Source organism: Fundulus heteroclitus, chromosome 17, assembly GCF_011125445.2.
Source record: "Fundulus heteroclitus isolate FHET01 chromosome 17, MU-UCD_Fhet_4.1, whole genome shotgun sequence".
Taxonomy (NCBI): domain Eukaryota; kingdom Metazoa; phylum Chordata; class Actinopteri; order Cyprinodontiformes; family Fundulidae; genus Fundulus; species Fundulus heteroclitus.
This window is the reverse complement of record NC_046377.1, coordinates 18,101,927-18,118,166: the sequence shown is the minus strand read 5'-3', so window position 1 is coordinate 18,118,166 and position 16,240 is coordinate 18,101,927. Positions and strand designations below refer to the sequence as shown.

The following is a 16,240-nucleotide window of genomic DNA, read 5'->3' as shown; positions in this document are numbered from 1 at the left end:
GATATACAATATGCATGATAGTGCAGCGGCATCCAAAGTAGTTAAGTTGCCTTAGGATCAATGATTAGATCAGAACCTGTGCAACCGTTAGCATCATGTAAACAGTTATTGAGTTTGTTATGAGCAACAGAGATTATAAAGTTTGACTGCAGCTGGGAGGAACAACCTGCGGAAGCGCTCCTTAGAGCATCCAGGATGCAGCAGTCTGTCTTTAAAAGAGCTCTCCAGCTCTGCAACAGAACCATGCATGGGGTGAGAGATATCGTCCATCAGAGATATGATTTTCCTTACAGTCCCTCTGTCTCCCACCACCTGCACTGGGTCCAAAGGGCGTCCCAGTATAGAGCTGGCTCTCCTAGTGAGCTCATCCAGCCGCTTCCTCTCAGCTACAGATCAGCTGCTGCTCCAACAGACCATAGAAGATGGCTGATGCCACCACAGAGTTAAAGAAGGTCTTTAGGAGCGCCCCCTGCAGTCCAAAAGACCCATAGGGGTCCACTATCTCCACATCAGTTCTCTGAATGTTCACCTGTGTCAGTGAGGTGGGTCTGCGTCTGTGAAAGTCCACATACGTCCTCACATACTGCCGTCCACCAGTGAGGTAATCCAGTATCCCCAGGGACAGGAGGTGATCCGCTCCAGACCGCTCCAGCTTGTCCTTCAGGAGAAATCAAAGAACATGATTCTCACCGTGCTTCCAGGCTTCTCCAGATGGGTCAGAACTCAGTGCAGCAGGTAGATGATGGCATCATCCACCCTGATGCCAGGCTAGTAAGGAAACTGCAGAGGATCCAGTGAAGACCTCACCAGGGGGTGAAGATGGTTGAAGATCAGCCTCTCCAGGGTCTTCATCAGGAGCGATGTCAGTGCTACCGGCCTGTAGCTGCTGAGGTCTCTGCTCTGGGGGGTGTGGTCCTAGGCACTGGTACCACACAGTTAGTCTTCCACAGCTGTGGTACTCTCCTCTGCTTCAGGCTGATGTTGAAGATATGCCCCATGATGCCACACAGCTCGTCCTCACAGCACCTCAGAAGCCTGAAAGCATATGCCAAATATGCCATCTGGACCTGCAGCCTTCCTCGCTTTGGTTTTCTGCAGAATGTTTTTTACTTGAAACAGGGAGGTAGAGGGGGTTTGTTAGTGGAGCCATCCGGGTGGTGGTGATGTGACATACAGCAAGTCCAGAATCTTATTGTCTCCAGTTTTGCCCGTAACATATTGTTTAAATGTGGGGAGGGTGAAGGACAGTGATACATGGTTAAAGTGCCCAAAGATGAGAAAAGGAGCCTGGGGGTGTTTTGTTTGCATTCTGCTCACAATGCTGTTGATGACACCCCAGGCTGCGTTGTTTGGGGAGGGAAGGACGTACGCTGTTATCAGGACGACGTGTGAAAAATCTCTGGGAAGCATATATGGCGTCGGTCCAACAGCTAGCAGATCAATGTCCTTCGTGCAGAGTCCATCTTTAACCGTAACGTGTTCTGAGCTACACCAGCGCTTATTAATAAACACGGCCACACCCCCTCCTCTCTTCTTACCACTATCACAAGAGCACCCAGTTACTCTACTTTGTTTGTTAGGAATCGAACATTTCCAATGATAATCGATGGAAACGCGGGTCTATGTCTATGGCGTTTTTTCTTATATTCTCTCTGGGAATTTCTGGCCAACCTGCCGCTACAGTGGAGGGATTGTTAACCAGGTCTGGTAGTTGGTCCCTGGAGTAAACAATAGGCGTATGTCGACTTCCATTGTCTCCGCGAATAAATTTGTGAAGAGTAAAAAATATTATATACATAGATATATAGACACTTAAAATAAATGTGTGTTTTGTCGATAATTCTTTGCTGCAGTAAGGCTTCTTAATTTAAAATGTTGTGCTCTTGGAAAGCCAGTATGCCTCAAATTTCCCATTAAATAACATTTAATTTCAGTTCTAAGAAAATTGCACTAGTGGGTTAATTAAATGGAAAACTTGACAGACCCTCTCTTCCACTGGCGAACAATCATTCTGCAGCTTTTGACTCGTTTTGGTGTTGTCCATTGGATTGGATGATTCAAGATTGACTAAAGAAGTCACATTGGCAATTTAACTATTTGTTTATTTCACAAACAGGGAACTCAATTATTAGCAGAAGAACTGTACATAGCAGCCTGGCACCTCCTCCTCATGCCGGTCACTAGGCTAGGTAAACACTCCTGTGGGATGCCATGCCGGTCCTCAACTAGAATTGCTACTAGTGCTACTTTGTATTGGTAACTCGTTCATGAAAAGCATGCCCAAGACAATCCCACAACCGTCCACTCCTAAATTCTGGATGTAATCTCGGACCCAGGGACCTTTAAGACTCAAGGCAATAAAACCCTGGAGGAAAAGAATAGAGATTTGGGATCTCGCTGCTGGTTACAAAACATAATTTTGTTATCTCTCTGCATTGAGATTGCCTCCAAAAATGGCAAGCTCTGCTTTTCCAGTGAGGGCGATGTCATCCTCCACCAAAACCTGGTTGGCACGAGCAGTTAGCATGCTCTACTCTGCTGCTCAACTCACTTTGTTCATACAAATGTCAACCCATTTAAAAGAGAAATAAAGAAGCTTTCCATGTATGAGATTTATTGCCAAGAATTGTTAAGGTATAAAACAGATCCACTAAGTACAAATTCCATTACTTTTTGTGTTAAATTTACATTAATGATTGGATTGAAACTTTGTCAATACAACGAAATGTAAAGTTTCCCTCAAATGTTGCTTTTTTTTAAGGGTTTTTGTTTCTCAAAACCTGATTTGTTGTAGACAAAATCAGGTTTAGATTGTTTACCTCTATGAATGATGTGAAGTAGTTACATGTTATATATGTTTCTCAGCCATTCTGTGAGAAAACTGCTGTGACCTTGGAGATGCATTGGCATCTCAGAGCTTCTGATAAGAAAACCATTAAGAGACTGCTTTAGACACGTTCTTATCTAAACCCCGGGCCATCCATCCATGCTGGAGCAGACATTCCCAGCTTTGTTATTTCCCCCATTTTCCCTTTTTTTTTTTAAATCCAACACTAAAAGAAAAAAACAATTCCTGACAGTAGCAGGGGGTTCTCTTCTCTGGAGAAGGTCGACTGAAGCTGCAGACTGTCCTCTCATCTGGGTACAGAACCACATGAAGAAAGTCAAAGACATTACAAAAAAAAATGATAGGGGGGGGTGCGTAATGAGACAAGAAATCCCAGCTGGGATTTATGGTTTTATCCTCACAGTGCAGTGGGAAAGTTTTTGCCTTCTTAGTGAGAGTACCTTGGTTTTTGCTTTTTCGTCACATTTAATGAAGCTTTAAGCAAAATCTCACCACTATGTTCACTGTTGACTGCTGCCTGTAGACCAAAACAGGCAGTGTGATAAGACACGCCTCTCTCTACCTCCAAAACCTAACAGACCAGTTATCTCTTTTAATTTTATTTATTTATTTATTTATTTGTTAAAAAAAGGAATGCCCTGAAAGTACACGTTAACTGTGTTAGCTGGGCTACGGGCTACTCACCTCACATTACAGTAACGCCTGGCCCACTGCTGGTCAAACTCCAACAATTAACCCACATGCCACAACTGTAGCATTACATTGAATCAAATCAACATAGCAACACAATTCTAACAAGACTGACACCAACAAAAACAAACTTTTGATTTCATGCTCTTACTCTCCAGTCCGGAGGAGAAAAGCTAGCTCTGAGTCAAACTAGAGCCTTTTAAACACAAAGCCAGTGTTATTCCTCGTTATGTCTCTTTCCTTATCTAAAGTTTTATCATAACTTATTTCTTGCGATGAGGGTATTTAATTTGCAGTCCGCTGCAAACAGCCTAGACCTTCACAACCATAAATGTAATTTTATTTATTATTTATATAGTGTCAGATGTTGGGGTGAGGTTTGTGGACCAGAGTGAAGGCAAGAGCTCTGCAGTTGCAGGTTGAATGAAGGTGGTTGTAATGAAATAATGAAATAACTAAACTTACAGGCATGCAGGTGAAAACAGGATGCAGGAACACTATATGGAGAGACCAGAACAAGAGCGCATGATCAACTGCACGATCCTCAGGAACCTAAAAAGAATCAGAGACCTGAGGATCCTGACATATAGCCCTTTACGACTGCCGACCAGACAGCCAAAGTGTTTTACAATAAAACAGATAAGAGTAAATAATCTATTATTCACATCAATATTTCTTTAAAAACAAAACTTTTCCATGAATTAGCTCTGTTGACTGCATCAGTGCTGCTAAAACAGTGCAGACTTAATCATGTTCATATCTTACGATCATAATCAAGACTAAAACTTTGTTCTGCTCTTAAAGAATTGACAGTAAAAAGCTTATTGGAAAATAAAATAGAACAATTAGTTATCAATTAGTTTTCAGTGTTGTTACTGCAGAATAACCAGTGGTGGCTTTTCAATAGTAGGTGCTAGGGTGCAGCAAAAATGCTGTAGACAGTAAACATAAATAACAAAATTCAAAGTATTATTTATGTTTGTAGGCCTTCTACACATGCTGGCTTCCATGTGGCTTCATGCTGATCTCTAATTGGTTGCTTAAAGACTCTCCTCGGGACGCAGCTCTCTGCACCCGTGGCCAATCAGAGCTTTTTGTGTCATTCTTCATCCAATCAGATTAATTTATCACACGTGTCAATCAAAGTCCCACCCCTGGCAGCTTAGAGACGCAGCCAATGAATGTCAGTCAAAACATACAAATGCAAACAGAAGAGTCAGACAACAGCAACAAGAAAAGAGAATTGTGCAGCAAACAAGCATTTGGTCATTTACTTACAAAATAATTTCACTGGTCAGACTTAAAACTCCAGCAGCAGGCAGGAGACCGTGGACAGATTTATGTGGGGTTTATTGCGTATGTAATATAATATAACCTATTTTTATTTTAGAACAATATGACAAACATATATCTTCCAAAAACTCATCAGGCCAAATTACTTCTCACAACTTTTGGGAATCATTGGGGTGTTTTATTGGCATATTTTTTTTTATTATTTTTTTGGTCAGCTGCAATTTTTGCCTTTAAGCTCTCCCATAAATGCCATTTGGTCCACTGACCTGAGCTTAGTCATTGTGAAGCTGTTGCCCTAACAGTATCCTTTTTGCTCTGCAAAAAGACAATACCAGTGCATTTTCTTGATCTAGTGACTAATAATAATAATAAGTTAACTTTATTGATCTCACAATGGAGAAATTCACTCCTGCATCTTAACCCATCCCCTTGGGGAGCAGTGGGCTGCCACTGTGCGGCGTTTGGGGAGCAATTGGGGGTTAAGGGTCTTGCTCAGGGACCCAGAATGGCAGCTTGTGGGAGTTGAACTCAGAACCTCTGGGACCGAAGCTCTGTGCTCTAACCACTAGGCCACCACTATGAATAGCTGTGGTAAATGTTTTAAGGAAAGATTAACCCAACTCAGTGGATTTAACTGTTAACATCTACAGCACTGCTTTTATAAAATGTGAAGTGTCAAGCTTATCCTTTGCTTCACCATTTTGATTTGGCTTCTTAAAAAAAAAAAAATCACAGAATGAGGGTTGGCTCATTGAAAGCGTGCTAAATTCTTTGCGTCTGTCTCCTTTCTGTGCCTGCAGGAGAGCATTGACTTGGGAGAGATCATGTACTCATTGTGCTACCTGCCCAAAGCGGGTAGAATGACCCTAACAGTCATCAAATGCAGAAACCTCAAAGCCATGGACATCACTGGCGCTTCAGGTAACCAGAGAGCAGATACAGCCGACATTGAAGCAAACCGAGGCTTAAAGTAATGGAAATGTGACAGCAGGCGCCTGCCTAGAGTGGGAAGAGTGGAGGAGATATGACAAAAAGAAAAGACATTGGTGTTTTAGTTATTGTTTTAACTCTATGAGATAAAACTGTAGAAAGTTTGAGAGAAATGAAAGAAAGAGGAATGAGAGAAAAACAAAAAAAAAGATTTTCTTAGGTTAACCGTCTTAGTTTTTCCTGACTTTCCGCTACATTTGTCTGTGACAGATCCGTACGTGAAGGTTTACCTGGTATGTAACGGACGGAGGCTGAAGAAGAGGAAGACGACAACCAAGAAAAGCACACTCAATCCCGTTTACAACGAGGCCATCATCTTTGACATTCCTCCAGAGAACGTGGAACAAGTCAGTCTGTCCATCATGGTGATGGATTATGATCGGTGAGTGGAAGACGCGCTTCTAACTCAAGCAATTCATTGGCAAGAAATCAACCAGTCTCATTTAAATTGAACGGATTCAAATACTCAAATTGATCAAGACGAATTTTCTTGTGGCATACTTTGTAAAAAATGTATTGAGTTGCTGTCCTCTCTGCAGCTTAGAATAGAAATGCAATTTATTGTCCTACAGTGGGGAAATCCAGGTGTACCGGCAGCGACACAAATGGAAGCATACAGATTCATTTATCTGAGTCAAATATAAAAACATGGAAATGAGAATCAGACTGTACAGTAAGGACAAATTTGCACCATAAGAAGTATAATACGGTAAAATAGCATACACAGATTAAAGAATCAGAGTACGGTGATTTTAAAAAAAAAATGTATAGAATATGCATTTATATTTGTGCTTAAAAACAATAGGTTATTTACACCACAAGAAAGCAGGGATGAGTTTGTTGGGAAAAGTGATGGTTAAAGAGTGAGAGCTGCTGGGAGGAAAGATCTGCGACGACGTTCTCTAGTGCACCTAGGATGCAGCACTCTGTCACTGAGGGAGCTCTCCAGCTTGGCACCAGCTTCATGCCTGGAGTTATGCGTTATTTTGGCCAGAGTCCTACTGTCTCCTAACGCCTGCACTGGGTTGAGGGCTCATCCTAGAACAGAGCTGACTCTCCTGATAAGCTTCCTCTCAGCTGTAGCTAAGCTTGTGCTTCAACAAGCTACATCTTAGAAGAGTACAAGTAGTTTGCTCTGACCCTTCCTGTAAAGAGCATCAGTGCTGGGAATCCAGTCAGGTTAATCGTTCCGATGAACATTCAGGTACTTAAAAGAGTCCAAGTTTGGGAGAAGGAAAAAAGTGAGCCCTTTGATTAGTCGGCTAACCCCTCACAACAAAAGCTACACAAGGACACCACAGCTGGAATCCTATGTGTAACCTCTTTCTAACTTTACCATTGGTCGGTGTATTTCTTTCTGCGAACCACACCCTGTTGGCGGTGAAACGTCTTGGTGGACCACAGCTACTTTCCCCAGCAGCTAGCGCATACTTGATGATTAAAAACTTCTCAAAACAGAAACTACACTTTAAGACTTTTAATCTAAACAAGCTAAATGCTTACAGGTATCAGCTCTGAGGCTCTTCACAGGTATCGACACGGAAAAGAGAGATGAGGAGGAGCGGGCCTAGAATGCTGGTTTCATGAATCTCTATTTCCCCTGCATTGTTTACATTGTTTACATTTCAATTATTTACATAAATCACTGCTGCACCTTTATCCTGAAATTTACTGCAGTTTACTGTGATTTTTCAAGCTGTATGCAAACAAAATGTCGTTCTGTACGCACTTTGTGCATACGAAATGACAAATAAAGTTGTCTAAGTCTAAGTTATAGAAGCCGAACTCCTCCTCCACACTCCAAGTGTTCGTGCTGCACCGAGATAACTGGCCCATCCCTTTGTCCATATCTATGTATGTCACATCAAGATGTACATATTTTATGTATGAATCATGTTATCTTCCCAATAACTGCTTTCGACAACTCCAACAACCTGTAATTTAATGTAATATCTAACAAACCCCGATACCAAGCTGTCTTATAAGTCTGTTATTTAGATCATCACAGAGCAAAACTAAACACAAAGAATCACTCATGAATAAAGTTCATTAGTGAACTTTATTCAAATAAAAAGGCCAAAACTCTGTGTGTGTGTGTGTGTGTGTGTGTGTGTGTGTGTGTGTGTGTGTGTGTGTGTGTGTGTGTGTGTGTGTGTGTGTGTGTGTGTGTGTGTGTGTGTTTCCTCAGCAAATGCTCCTGACTGCAGGATGCATCTTGGGTGTGTGTGTGTCAAAGCTAGGCGGAGTCAAACTTTTGGCCACGCCCACACCTCACCTTCCCCTTGCATTCATTCACAGCTCAGATTCTCCTCACAGGTAAAGATGTTATGAACAACCAAATGTTTAATCAGAGGGACTGCGAAACATTTTACTCTGGCTAAAGCAAACACTGAATCCATGTTACACTGGACATTGAGAATGAAGGACCAACTTAATATTCCAGCGGCTTTAATGTCAGTGTATAAATAATTTATGTAGGTAAAGCCATCTGCTGGCTGAAGCTGTACTTCTTCAAGGTTTCCAACATGAAATTATCTAAGGAATAAAAACGCAGGCTAACGTTCAAGGTTTAACACCTTAATCAGCATTTTTACAGTATTAGACCTTTTAATTAATTACATATTATTTTTTAATGCTGGGATTAGAGTCTGAAACCATGGTGCTTGAAAAATGTTGACTGCTCCCTCTGGGTTGGAGGCGAGTCTCTGCCTCAAGTGCAGAATTTTAAGCGTCTCGGTGTCTTGTTAATATGGTAGGACGGAGTAGGACAGATGGATTTGGGCATTATCCATCACCGCCAGTAACGCGGGGCCAACCTTCACCTGTGGCCATGAGATATGGATCATTATGGAAAGAATGGGATCCGAGACACAAGCAACCAGACACAGGCTTAAACTGGAACACACTGAATACAGAATGTTCTCTGTCTGCATCAGTCGGCTCTACTTGCCATAAAAATCTGTTTGTGTGAAAGGATACCCAACTTAAAAACATTTTTAGGAGCTTTGGGTGTCTTTACAGGATGTCTCCTGGGCTTACAGGTATCACAGGGGTGTAAGGAACTCTTGCTTGTTGGATAAGCTTTTCTTGACTTCCGACATTAGAAAATTATCAGTCGTTGTAAAGAAAACCCATTAAGCCAAACAGCTTTTCAACATGAAATCATGGTTTTAAGTTATTGCAGGCTGAAGGCATAATGAAGATCACCTGCAGAGTAAGAGGTGAATTTGACCTGAATGAAAGTCATTGTAAAGGCATTTTAAAAAGTCAAGTAATATTCCATTTGCCTCGGATATCAAAAATAGGAGCTGACAACAGGGTAAACCCGAGTAAATAGTGTTCTAGTTGACACAGTCTGTGAAATTAAAAGAAAAGTTTAGGATTTCAATATGGTGACGTTTTGTTCGGAGTACAAACGTTCTTTAAAGCTGGACTTTCCACATGCAAACACCACTTTTAATATTGATGCAAGGAGCTGCCATATTGGATCAAACATTTCTTTGACTTTCCAAGGGGAAAGTCCAACTTTAGCAGACGTTAAAGCTGATTTTTCTGATCAGAAGCCAGAATTTCAGACTTCTAACTGCAAATGAAATGTAACATATGTAACTATGTGTATAAGATATCCGATCTGGAGCGTCCTTAGGCACTTCCAGCATCTACATGCAGGTCACACACAAAGTCATTTTATGTATTAGTCGTTTAAAGGCTAAATCGTGCATGTTTGTCTTCTCTGTATAAAGATTAAAGTTTTAAATTAGCACAAATTTGACCAATACCAGGGACCTAAAGTTTTGTTTACTTTCAGGCCAATGAAAAGCATTACTTTGTGGCTTCAGCTACACGTTAATGTAAGTGCTTTACTCATAACAGGGTTGGACACAATGAGGTGATCGGTGTGTGCCGAGCCGGGCCAGATGCTGTGGGCCTTGGACGAGGTCACTGGAACGAAATGTTGGCTTACCCGCGGAAACCCATCACACACTGGCACGCTCTGGGAGAGGTACAACCATTCCCCCTTTCCAGCTAGTTTACTTTATTTTCCTGAGTAAAACCAGCTCCTGTTCACAGCAATTCATAAAGGCTCCTGAATATGACATTTACCAGAATATATGCCATACTCTGATTTGAGCAAATGTAAAAAACATGTTTTTTTACATTTTCAGACCAAAAAAACAACATAACAAACTGGAAAAACAGCTAAATTGGTAATGCCAAGACATATTTGCAGCTTTTCGTTATTTTAATGATAGTTTTGAAATGCCACAGACACAGCTGCAACATAACCAGCAGCTGTTTTTCATTTTATTGATGCATAGGACACTTAAAGCTACTCTGAAAACAAGAAAACAAGGTACTTTAAGATTAAAATCTTACAAAAACAAAAAAACTGTAAGAAAAAGGTGCAGCTGTTGAAAACAGATTCTCACCCCAGCTGGATAAAGATTTTTATCATATTTAACTTTTGCATCTTCAAATAAATCCCAGGTAACTAGAACATGTCTTGCTAAAAAGCAACAGAGGTTTTCTTCTATAAAGAGAACGGCTTCACTAAAGTTAGTGTAATTAATTTTTTGTTCTTCTTTTGTCACACCTACTCTCCACCTGATGAATAGGAAAATACAGGTGATTACATATTTTCAATAGCAAAATTATTTTACAATTTAGTTTTTTAAAAAGAAAACTGTGATCAAAGGCAAAAAGAACTCATTTTTTAATCAAGTTGACTTTTAGACAGAGATGTTTCAGAAAGTCGTGACGTCCTTAGACATTCAGACCAAGGGTCAACATTTTTCTAAAGTTTTTATTTTTGTTGTTGCATGATTCAAGTTGTCTTTTTTATTTTGAGTTTATTGTAATGATTAGCCAAGAACTGAAAGCATTAAATAATGCTGCCATACTTTCCTAAACTTGGAGGTTACATTTCCTGAACCTACAGTAAGGCCCCACAGTCGGTGAGCACAATATTAAAATCTCAAAGGAGTGTTTGGAGTGCAGTAATTATTGGCTGATATATCCCCAGAGTTATTAACTCACATTTTTCATTCTAACAAAACGTTTAGGCAGCTGGTCAGAGTCCAAGGGTGACAGATGTTCATCCCGGACACAAATAACATCGCCCAAAATGCTAAAGACCACAAAGTGATGGAAGCACAGATGAGGCAGAAAGAAGAACCGATATTCAGCAACATATTGCCAGTCGATAGATTTTCTAATACCGTGCAGCACGAACTTAAAGTTTAATTCGGATGGTTAGTAGTGCAGTCTAACGTTGCGATGTACTTAATTCTAATGGCTGCGATAGAATTACTGGGAATGCTACACAGTGATATTAACAGTGGCCATTTCTCAATACACGTACCTGAGCGTTCTCGTGTGCGCGTGACACATCATCAGCTCCAAGAACAGCAGATTGAGAATGGACCAAATCCCCGGATGTTGTTCTCACCCCGCCCTCTTTATCAGGCAACAGAGCAGACTTGTGCGTTCTTCAGACTGACCGCGTTCCCAGAATGCACTGCGGCCACAGTTTGATTCTGGTTTTATAGCCACAATTCTGTAAGTTTTTAGATATTTTTTTAGGCTTTTGTAGATATTAAAAATATTATTGTTTTAAAAATGTTTTCAATAAAATATGGTGCAGTGTATAAATAGTTTTGTATGTTAAAAAAAGGGTAAAGAACTTAAATTATAATTTATTTAACACAAGATATTACCTCTCACATTCAACAATTAATACATTATTCATACAAATATTTAATTTTATGGTCAATATAAGTAATAATTTATTATCATCTAAAGACAAATAACAGGAGGTTAAATGCAGACGAGCTGCAAAGTTTTAAAAAAATAAGCTGGCATAAGCAGAACCGTAATCATGTTGTATAAAATCATCTTAATCATGAAAATGTTTACACGGTTCTATGAATAATTCGATTTCTTTTATTTTAATTATTTGATGCTACTTGTAATATCGTAAAAGCAGCTTTCTAATGTTACAGTTGGTTACCATGGAAAATATTTTTATTAAAACTACAAGGCATTTTCCAAAAAACATTAAAGGTACTTCAACAGAACCTACCCGTTTCTTTCGTGGAACCTAAAAGAAACACTCATGGATTATCAGATATCAGATATCAGAATCAGATAAATTTTAATAATCCCAGAGGGAAATTGCTGAATTTATTTCCCTAAACTGAACATTTCCTTCCACTGAAATCACCTGCTAACCAGAACTTTCTGAGTACCTTACCAGAACCTACAAGGAGCTTCCCTGGATTGGAGAAAATTTCTCTGTAACCTCTCATTTTTAAGAAAATGCAGGTTGTATATTGCTTCCAGAAATGACTAAATACTAATTTTGGTTTTATTTATGTCAGAAAGATGCATGACATTAATTGTGGTTATGAGAATACTCTACTTTGTATAACTTGCTTAATGGATAAAGTGTTATTTACACCTTGGTGTGTATTTTACGGTTTAAGATAAACATAAGAGATTATTAGACTGTTTTAAGACATTTACTTTTTGAATAAAGGGCTGTGTTGGCTATAACAAGGGGAAAGGGTTTTTATTGTTAGTTTAATGCTGTATTTTTTCCAAAACAACTTTAGTGGACTCATTTCTCTATATTTTACTCTATAAGCAGCGAGGCCATTTTTGTTTTTAAATGGTCTCGTTAAAAAATACAGACTTTCTGAAGGTCCTTAAAGGCTTTTTTGGGACTTTGGCTTCTTTTTCTATCAAACACTACATGACAATTTCCAGGGTAGTTTTTCAATTATTATTCAATTATTTGGATTTTGTTAAATTTGCCTGTGATCACAGTGTGACCTCAAAGCTACAGAAATACCAGATAAGTTACCGTAAGCAAACACAATGCCTCAGTAACTGTTTTTATTATATCTTGCAGTGGCAGGGAAGAGCTGCAAGCTTTGAGAGTCAAAGTTCGCCCAAACCTCTGCAGACCCCCTGACGACTCCAGGTACAGTCAGAACGTCGCTGCTGGGGGGAAACCAGACATTGGTTTTCACCGTTCTCCAGGGCATGTATGGAAAAGTGAATCATTTCCTCTGTGGTTGAATTATTCACTTGATTCCAAATTATTTTAGTGCTCCACAGAGACAGCTATGCACTGCACTCAATTGCATTCAACTCAAGAGTCTCTTGAGGTTTATTTTGCAAACGGTTTACACAGATACTATGAATAATAGGTATCTCTTCTAGGGGTCCATTGTAGTCCACTTGCAACTATTTGAGCCCTTTCAGTATTATTAGGAAGATAGTTTAGCCCTAGCTCATTACCACAATGCCACTATAATTTGATATTACACAAAGCTGAAGGGCTATGCTCCTCAGAGCCAGGCAAACATTTAGTGGTGAATAAACAAGTCACAATCAGATAACTGCAGGTAATAAAACATCTGCAATTCAGTAAAATTAACCTTTGACATTTAGAAAAACAGCAGCATGTAGCAAACAAGCGAATGAGCAGACTGATGGCGATCAATGAAGTACAAGTTTGTCTGAAAATGTTTTGTGGTATGTTTGTTTCTGAAAGCCAGACTGAGTCTTAAATCTACTAAAATGTAATATTTTTTACCAACACAATAGTATTTAGGTAGCAAATAAAATTTGCTAAATTAAAAAGTAAAATTGGATGAAGTATTCGACTCACAACTTTACACTTCATTCATGCTAGTTAAAGGAGCATAGTGTACGTTCCAGGATGTTTGCAGACGCCTGCCCCCTTGTGGCGACAACTTGAAATGACACCAGTGTTGTGCATAGGAGAAGGGGAAAAGCATCTGCTGCTGCACAGGTCTTTTGTTTAGAAGTGTAATGTCTTCTGAGGTAAGAAAGCTATAAATATTGAAGTTAGCCCGTGTTCTCCCACTAATGCATCGATTACGGCAGAAACTCAAAGTAGCCAGGTGTACGTGTCACACCCACGCACACGCCCAAAGGCTTCAACACGAATCACTCTCTCAAACTGACTAATCCAGCCTATAGAGGCAACTGCATTATATAGAGGCTAACTCATTTTACATGTTGTGGGATTTTAAGAGCATGTATGGGAAAGAAAATAAATAACATTTAACTTCAAAACTTGAACTATGCACCTTTAAGGACTGCACTGATTTAGCTGCGGTTTCAGTTAGAGATTTCCATCCATTAATCATTATAGATATGACTGGCATATTATTTTGGGACTTTTATTGATTTATTTGAACCCCCCCCCCCCCCCCCCCAACATCAGATGATTATATAATATACAACAACAAGGATCTTGTACATCTTTTGCCTTCACAATAGCCTTAATTCTTTATTGCATTGATTCAGAAAGGTGCCAATATTAACATCATAGCTTTACACAGTTTCTGCAGACTTGTTTTCCTCAACATCCAGGATGTGAATCTCTTACTTTCAGAGCAGTGTTAGTGCAGTAGTAGACGGCTTGATTGTAATGAGTGGTCATTTTAGCCATTACCAGTCTGCTTATTCTCCTCTGACATAAAAAAAAAATCATCTTCACCCAGACAACAGATGCTCACTGAATACTTTGTCTGTGTTAGACCACTGTCTGTGAACCCAAGATAGTGGTGCATGAAAATCCCAGTAGATCAGCAGTTCCTGAAACGCTAACACCAACCATGGCACAATTAAAGTCACTTAAATCCAACTTTCTGAGCTGATTGGATGAAGTGCCCGCCTACCAAAGATTAGTTTTAATCACTCACATTATCAAACGAAAATATAAGCTGCAGGCTGCATTAGAAATCACAAGTTATGCTGGTCGAGGCACTTCCTGCTGTTCTTCTTTAAAGATGAAATCATGGATTCTTACTTAACAGATGTGATAGCAGCAGCTGCATGTGCGTCCTCCTGCGCTGCCATGTTTATTTTAGTTTGGCTTTCGACTCGGCAGCTCTTGCTTTTGTCACAGCTGGTATGTCCCGCGTTAAACCATAGTACTGCAACGTGATTTACCCTGTTTTTGGTTTGGTCCAGAACGAGTGAGACATGATGAATTCCCCTGTGTTTGTGAATGCACAAATACCACAAAAATTCAGCTTTCAGGCTAGGTTACTTCACCACATCTAGAGGACTAAATGCATTGAGTGGCTGCCATGGTTCTGGGTAAAAGACGAATAAACAGGTGTTTGTAATAAAGTGTTTGGTGAGAATAGCAGGGCTGCACAGTGGTGCAGTTGGAAGCTCTGTTTCCACCAGTATACTATGCATTCAAGCCCTCTATGCCTGTAAAATATTTGGTTACACTAGTTTAATGCCCTGCATTAGTGGACAGTGGTGCAGTTGAACATGTTGTTGCCTTGCAACTGCCAGATAGATGAAACTTGCAGTTAAGTTTTCCAACAGGGCAGTGAGTTCCTCAAATCTCCCGTTCTGCTAAACATAGATCCGGAAGTGCATCACGAGCTTGGGGATGTTGCCAAAATGTCTGTGTTGATGTGAATTTTGCAAAGTCCATCCATCAACACACAGAACAAACACCCAAGTACACACATACCCCTGAGGGCAGTTATAAGTAACCAATTAACCAAACAGTCACGGTTCAAATAAATCATCAAAAGCTTCAAACGATTGTCATTCATGTAAACTTCTGACTGCAACTGTACATAAATCAGTGCTACGTTAACGGGTTATCCAAAATATGTAATGCAGTTTATTAAATGCATTAATCAAATGGCACTTAAAGAAATGGGAGGATGCACAATACATGTAGAAATACAGTAGATTTACATACAAAAACACTTTTCAATAAACATTCTCCATAATTTCAGGGAAGTGTGCTCAAAAAACACCTTCATCTTCTCATAGTGAAACATTTTCATATTGAAATTTATCCATATCAAATCAACTCCAGAACATCTAAAAAAAAAAGGAACCTCTCTCTTCATGTTAGTAATAAACTATTTAGCATAGCAATTAGAGAAAGGCTATGTACTGTTATCTTACTGCACATGCAGTGCAATGATGCTTTCCCTCTGCTTTGTCCTTAGTATGAAAAAGATCCTATTTTTATTTGTAGCATGCCTGTTGCCACTTTAAAAAAAAAAAACATCAAAAAACAGCTACTGCGGGAGAAAAGTGCAATGTCAAACAATAAAGATTTAAAACTTTGTGTTTACAGTTGTGTATATATATGTATAGAAATATATGCACAGAAGCCTGTGTACACAGCTCTGTTTCATAAAAGGTTGGGACTGTGTAAAATCTTAAAAAGAAGCAGAATGCATTACCCTCCATATCGTTTTATCACTGAATCAAGTATAAATTTTTAAAGTTGGCGGCACTTGATTCGTTACTCTTTTTTAATATCGAGGAAACGGTGGAATGTTTTTTTCACCCTGATAAATAATTGTACCTCCATATCAGGTTCATTTCATCATGCTG

The 16,240-nt window shown here is 39.6% G+C and overlaps 1 protein-coding gene across 3 annotated transcripts in view; it reads left to right on the top strand.

Moving 5' to 3' along the window:
* syt10 (synaptotagmin X) overlaps positions 1 to 13,663 on the top strand; it is a 32,707-nt gene extending 19,044 nt beyond the window's left edge. For 2 of the 3 annotated variants that reach the window (XM_012873768.3, XM_036148936.1), the window contains exons 4-7: positions 5,632 to 5,752; positions 6,032 to 6,203; positions 9,695 to 9,824; positions 12,735 to 13,663. In XM_012873768.3, coding sequence (XP_012729222.2) covers positions 5,632 to 5,752; positions 6,032 to 6,203; positions 9,695 to 9,824; positions 12,735 to 12,797 — 486 coding nt within the window. In that variant the 3' untranslated portion in view covers positions 12,798 to 13,663. Of the gene's footprint in view, positions 1 to 5,631; positions 5,753 to 6,031; positions 6,204 to 9,694; positions 9,825 to 10,437; positions 10,448 to 12,734 lie in introns of all 3 variants that reach the window. The other variant, XM_036148937.1, reaches the window with a different exon arrangement.
* The last annotated feature ends 2,577 nt before the right edge of the window (positions 13,664 to 16,240 follow it).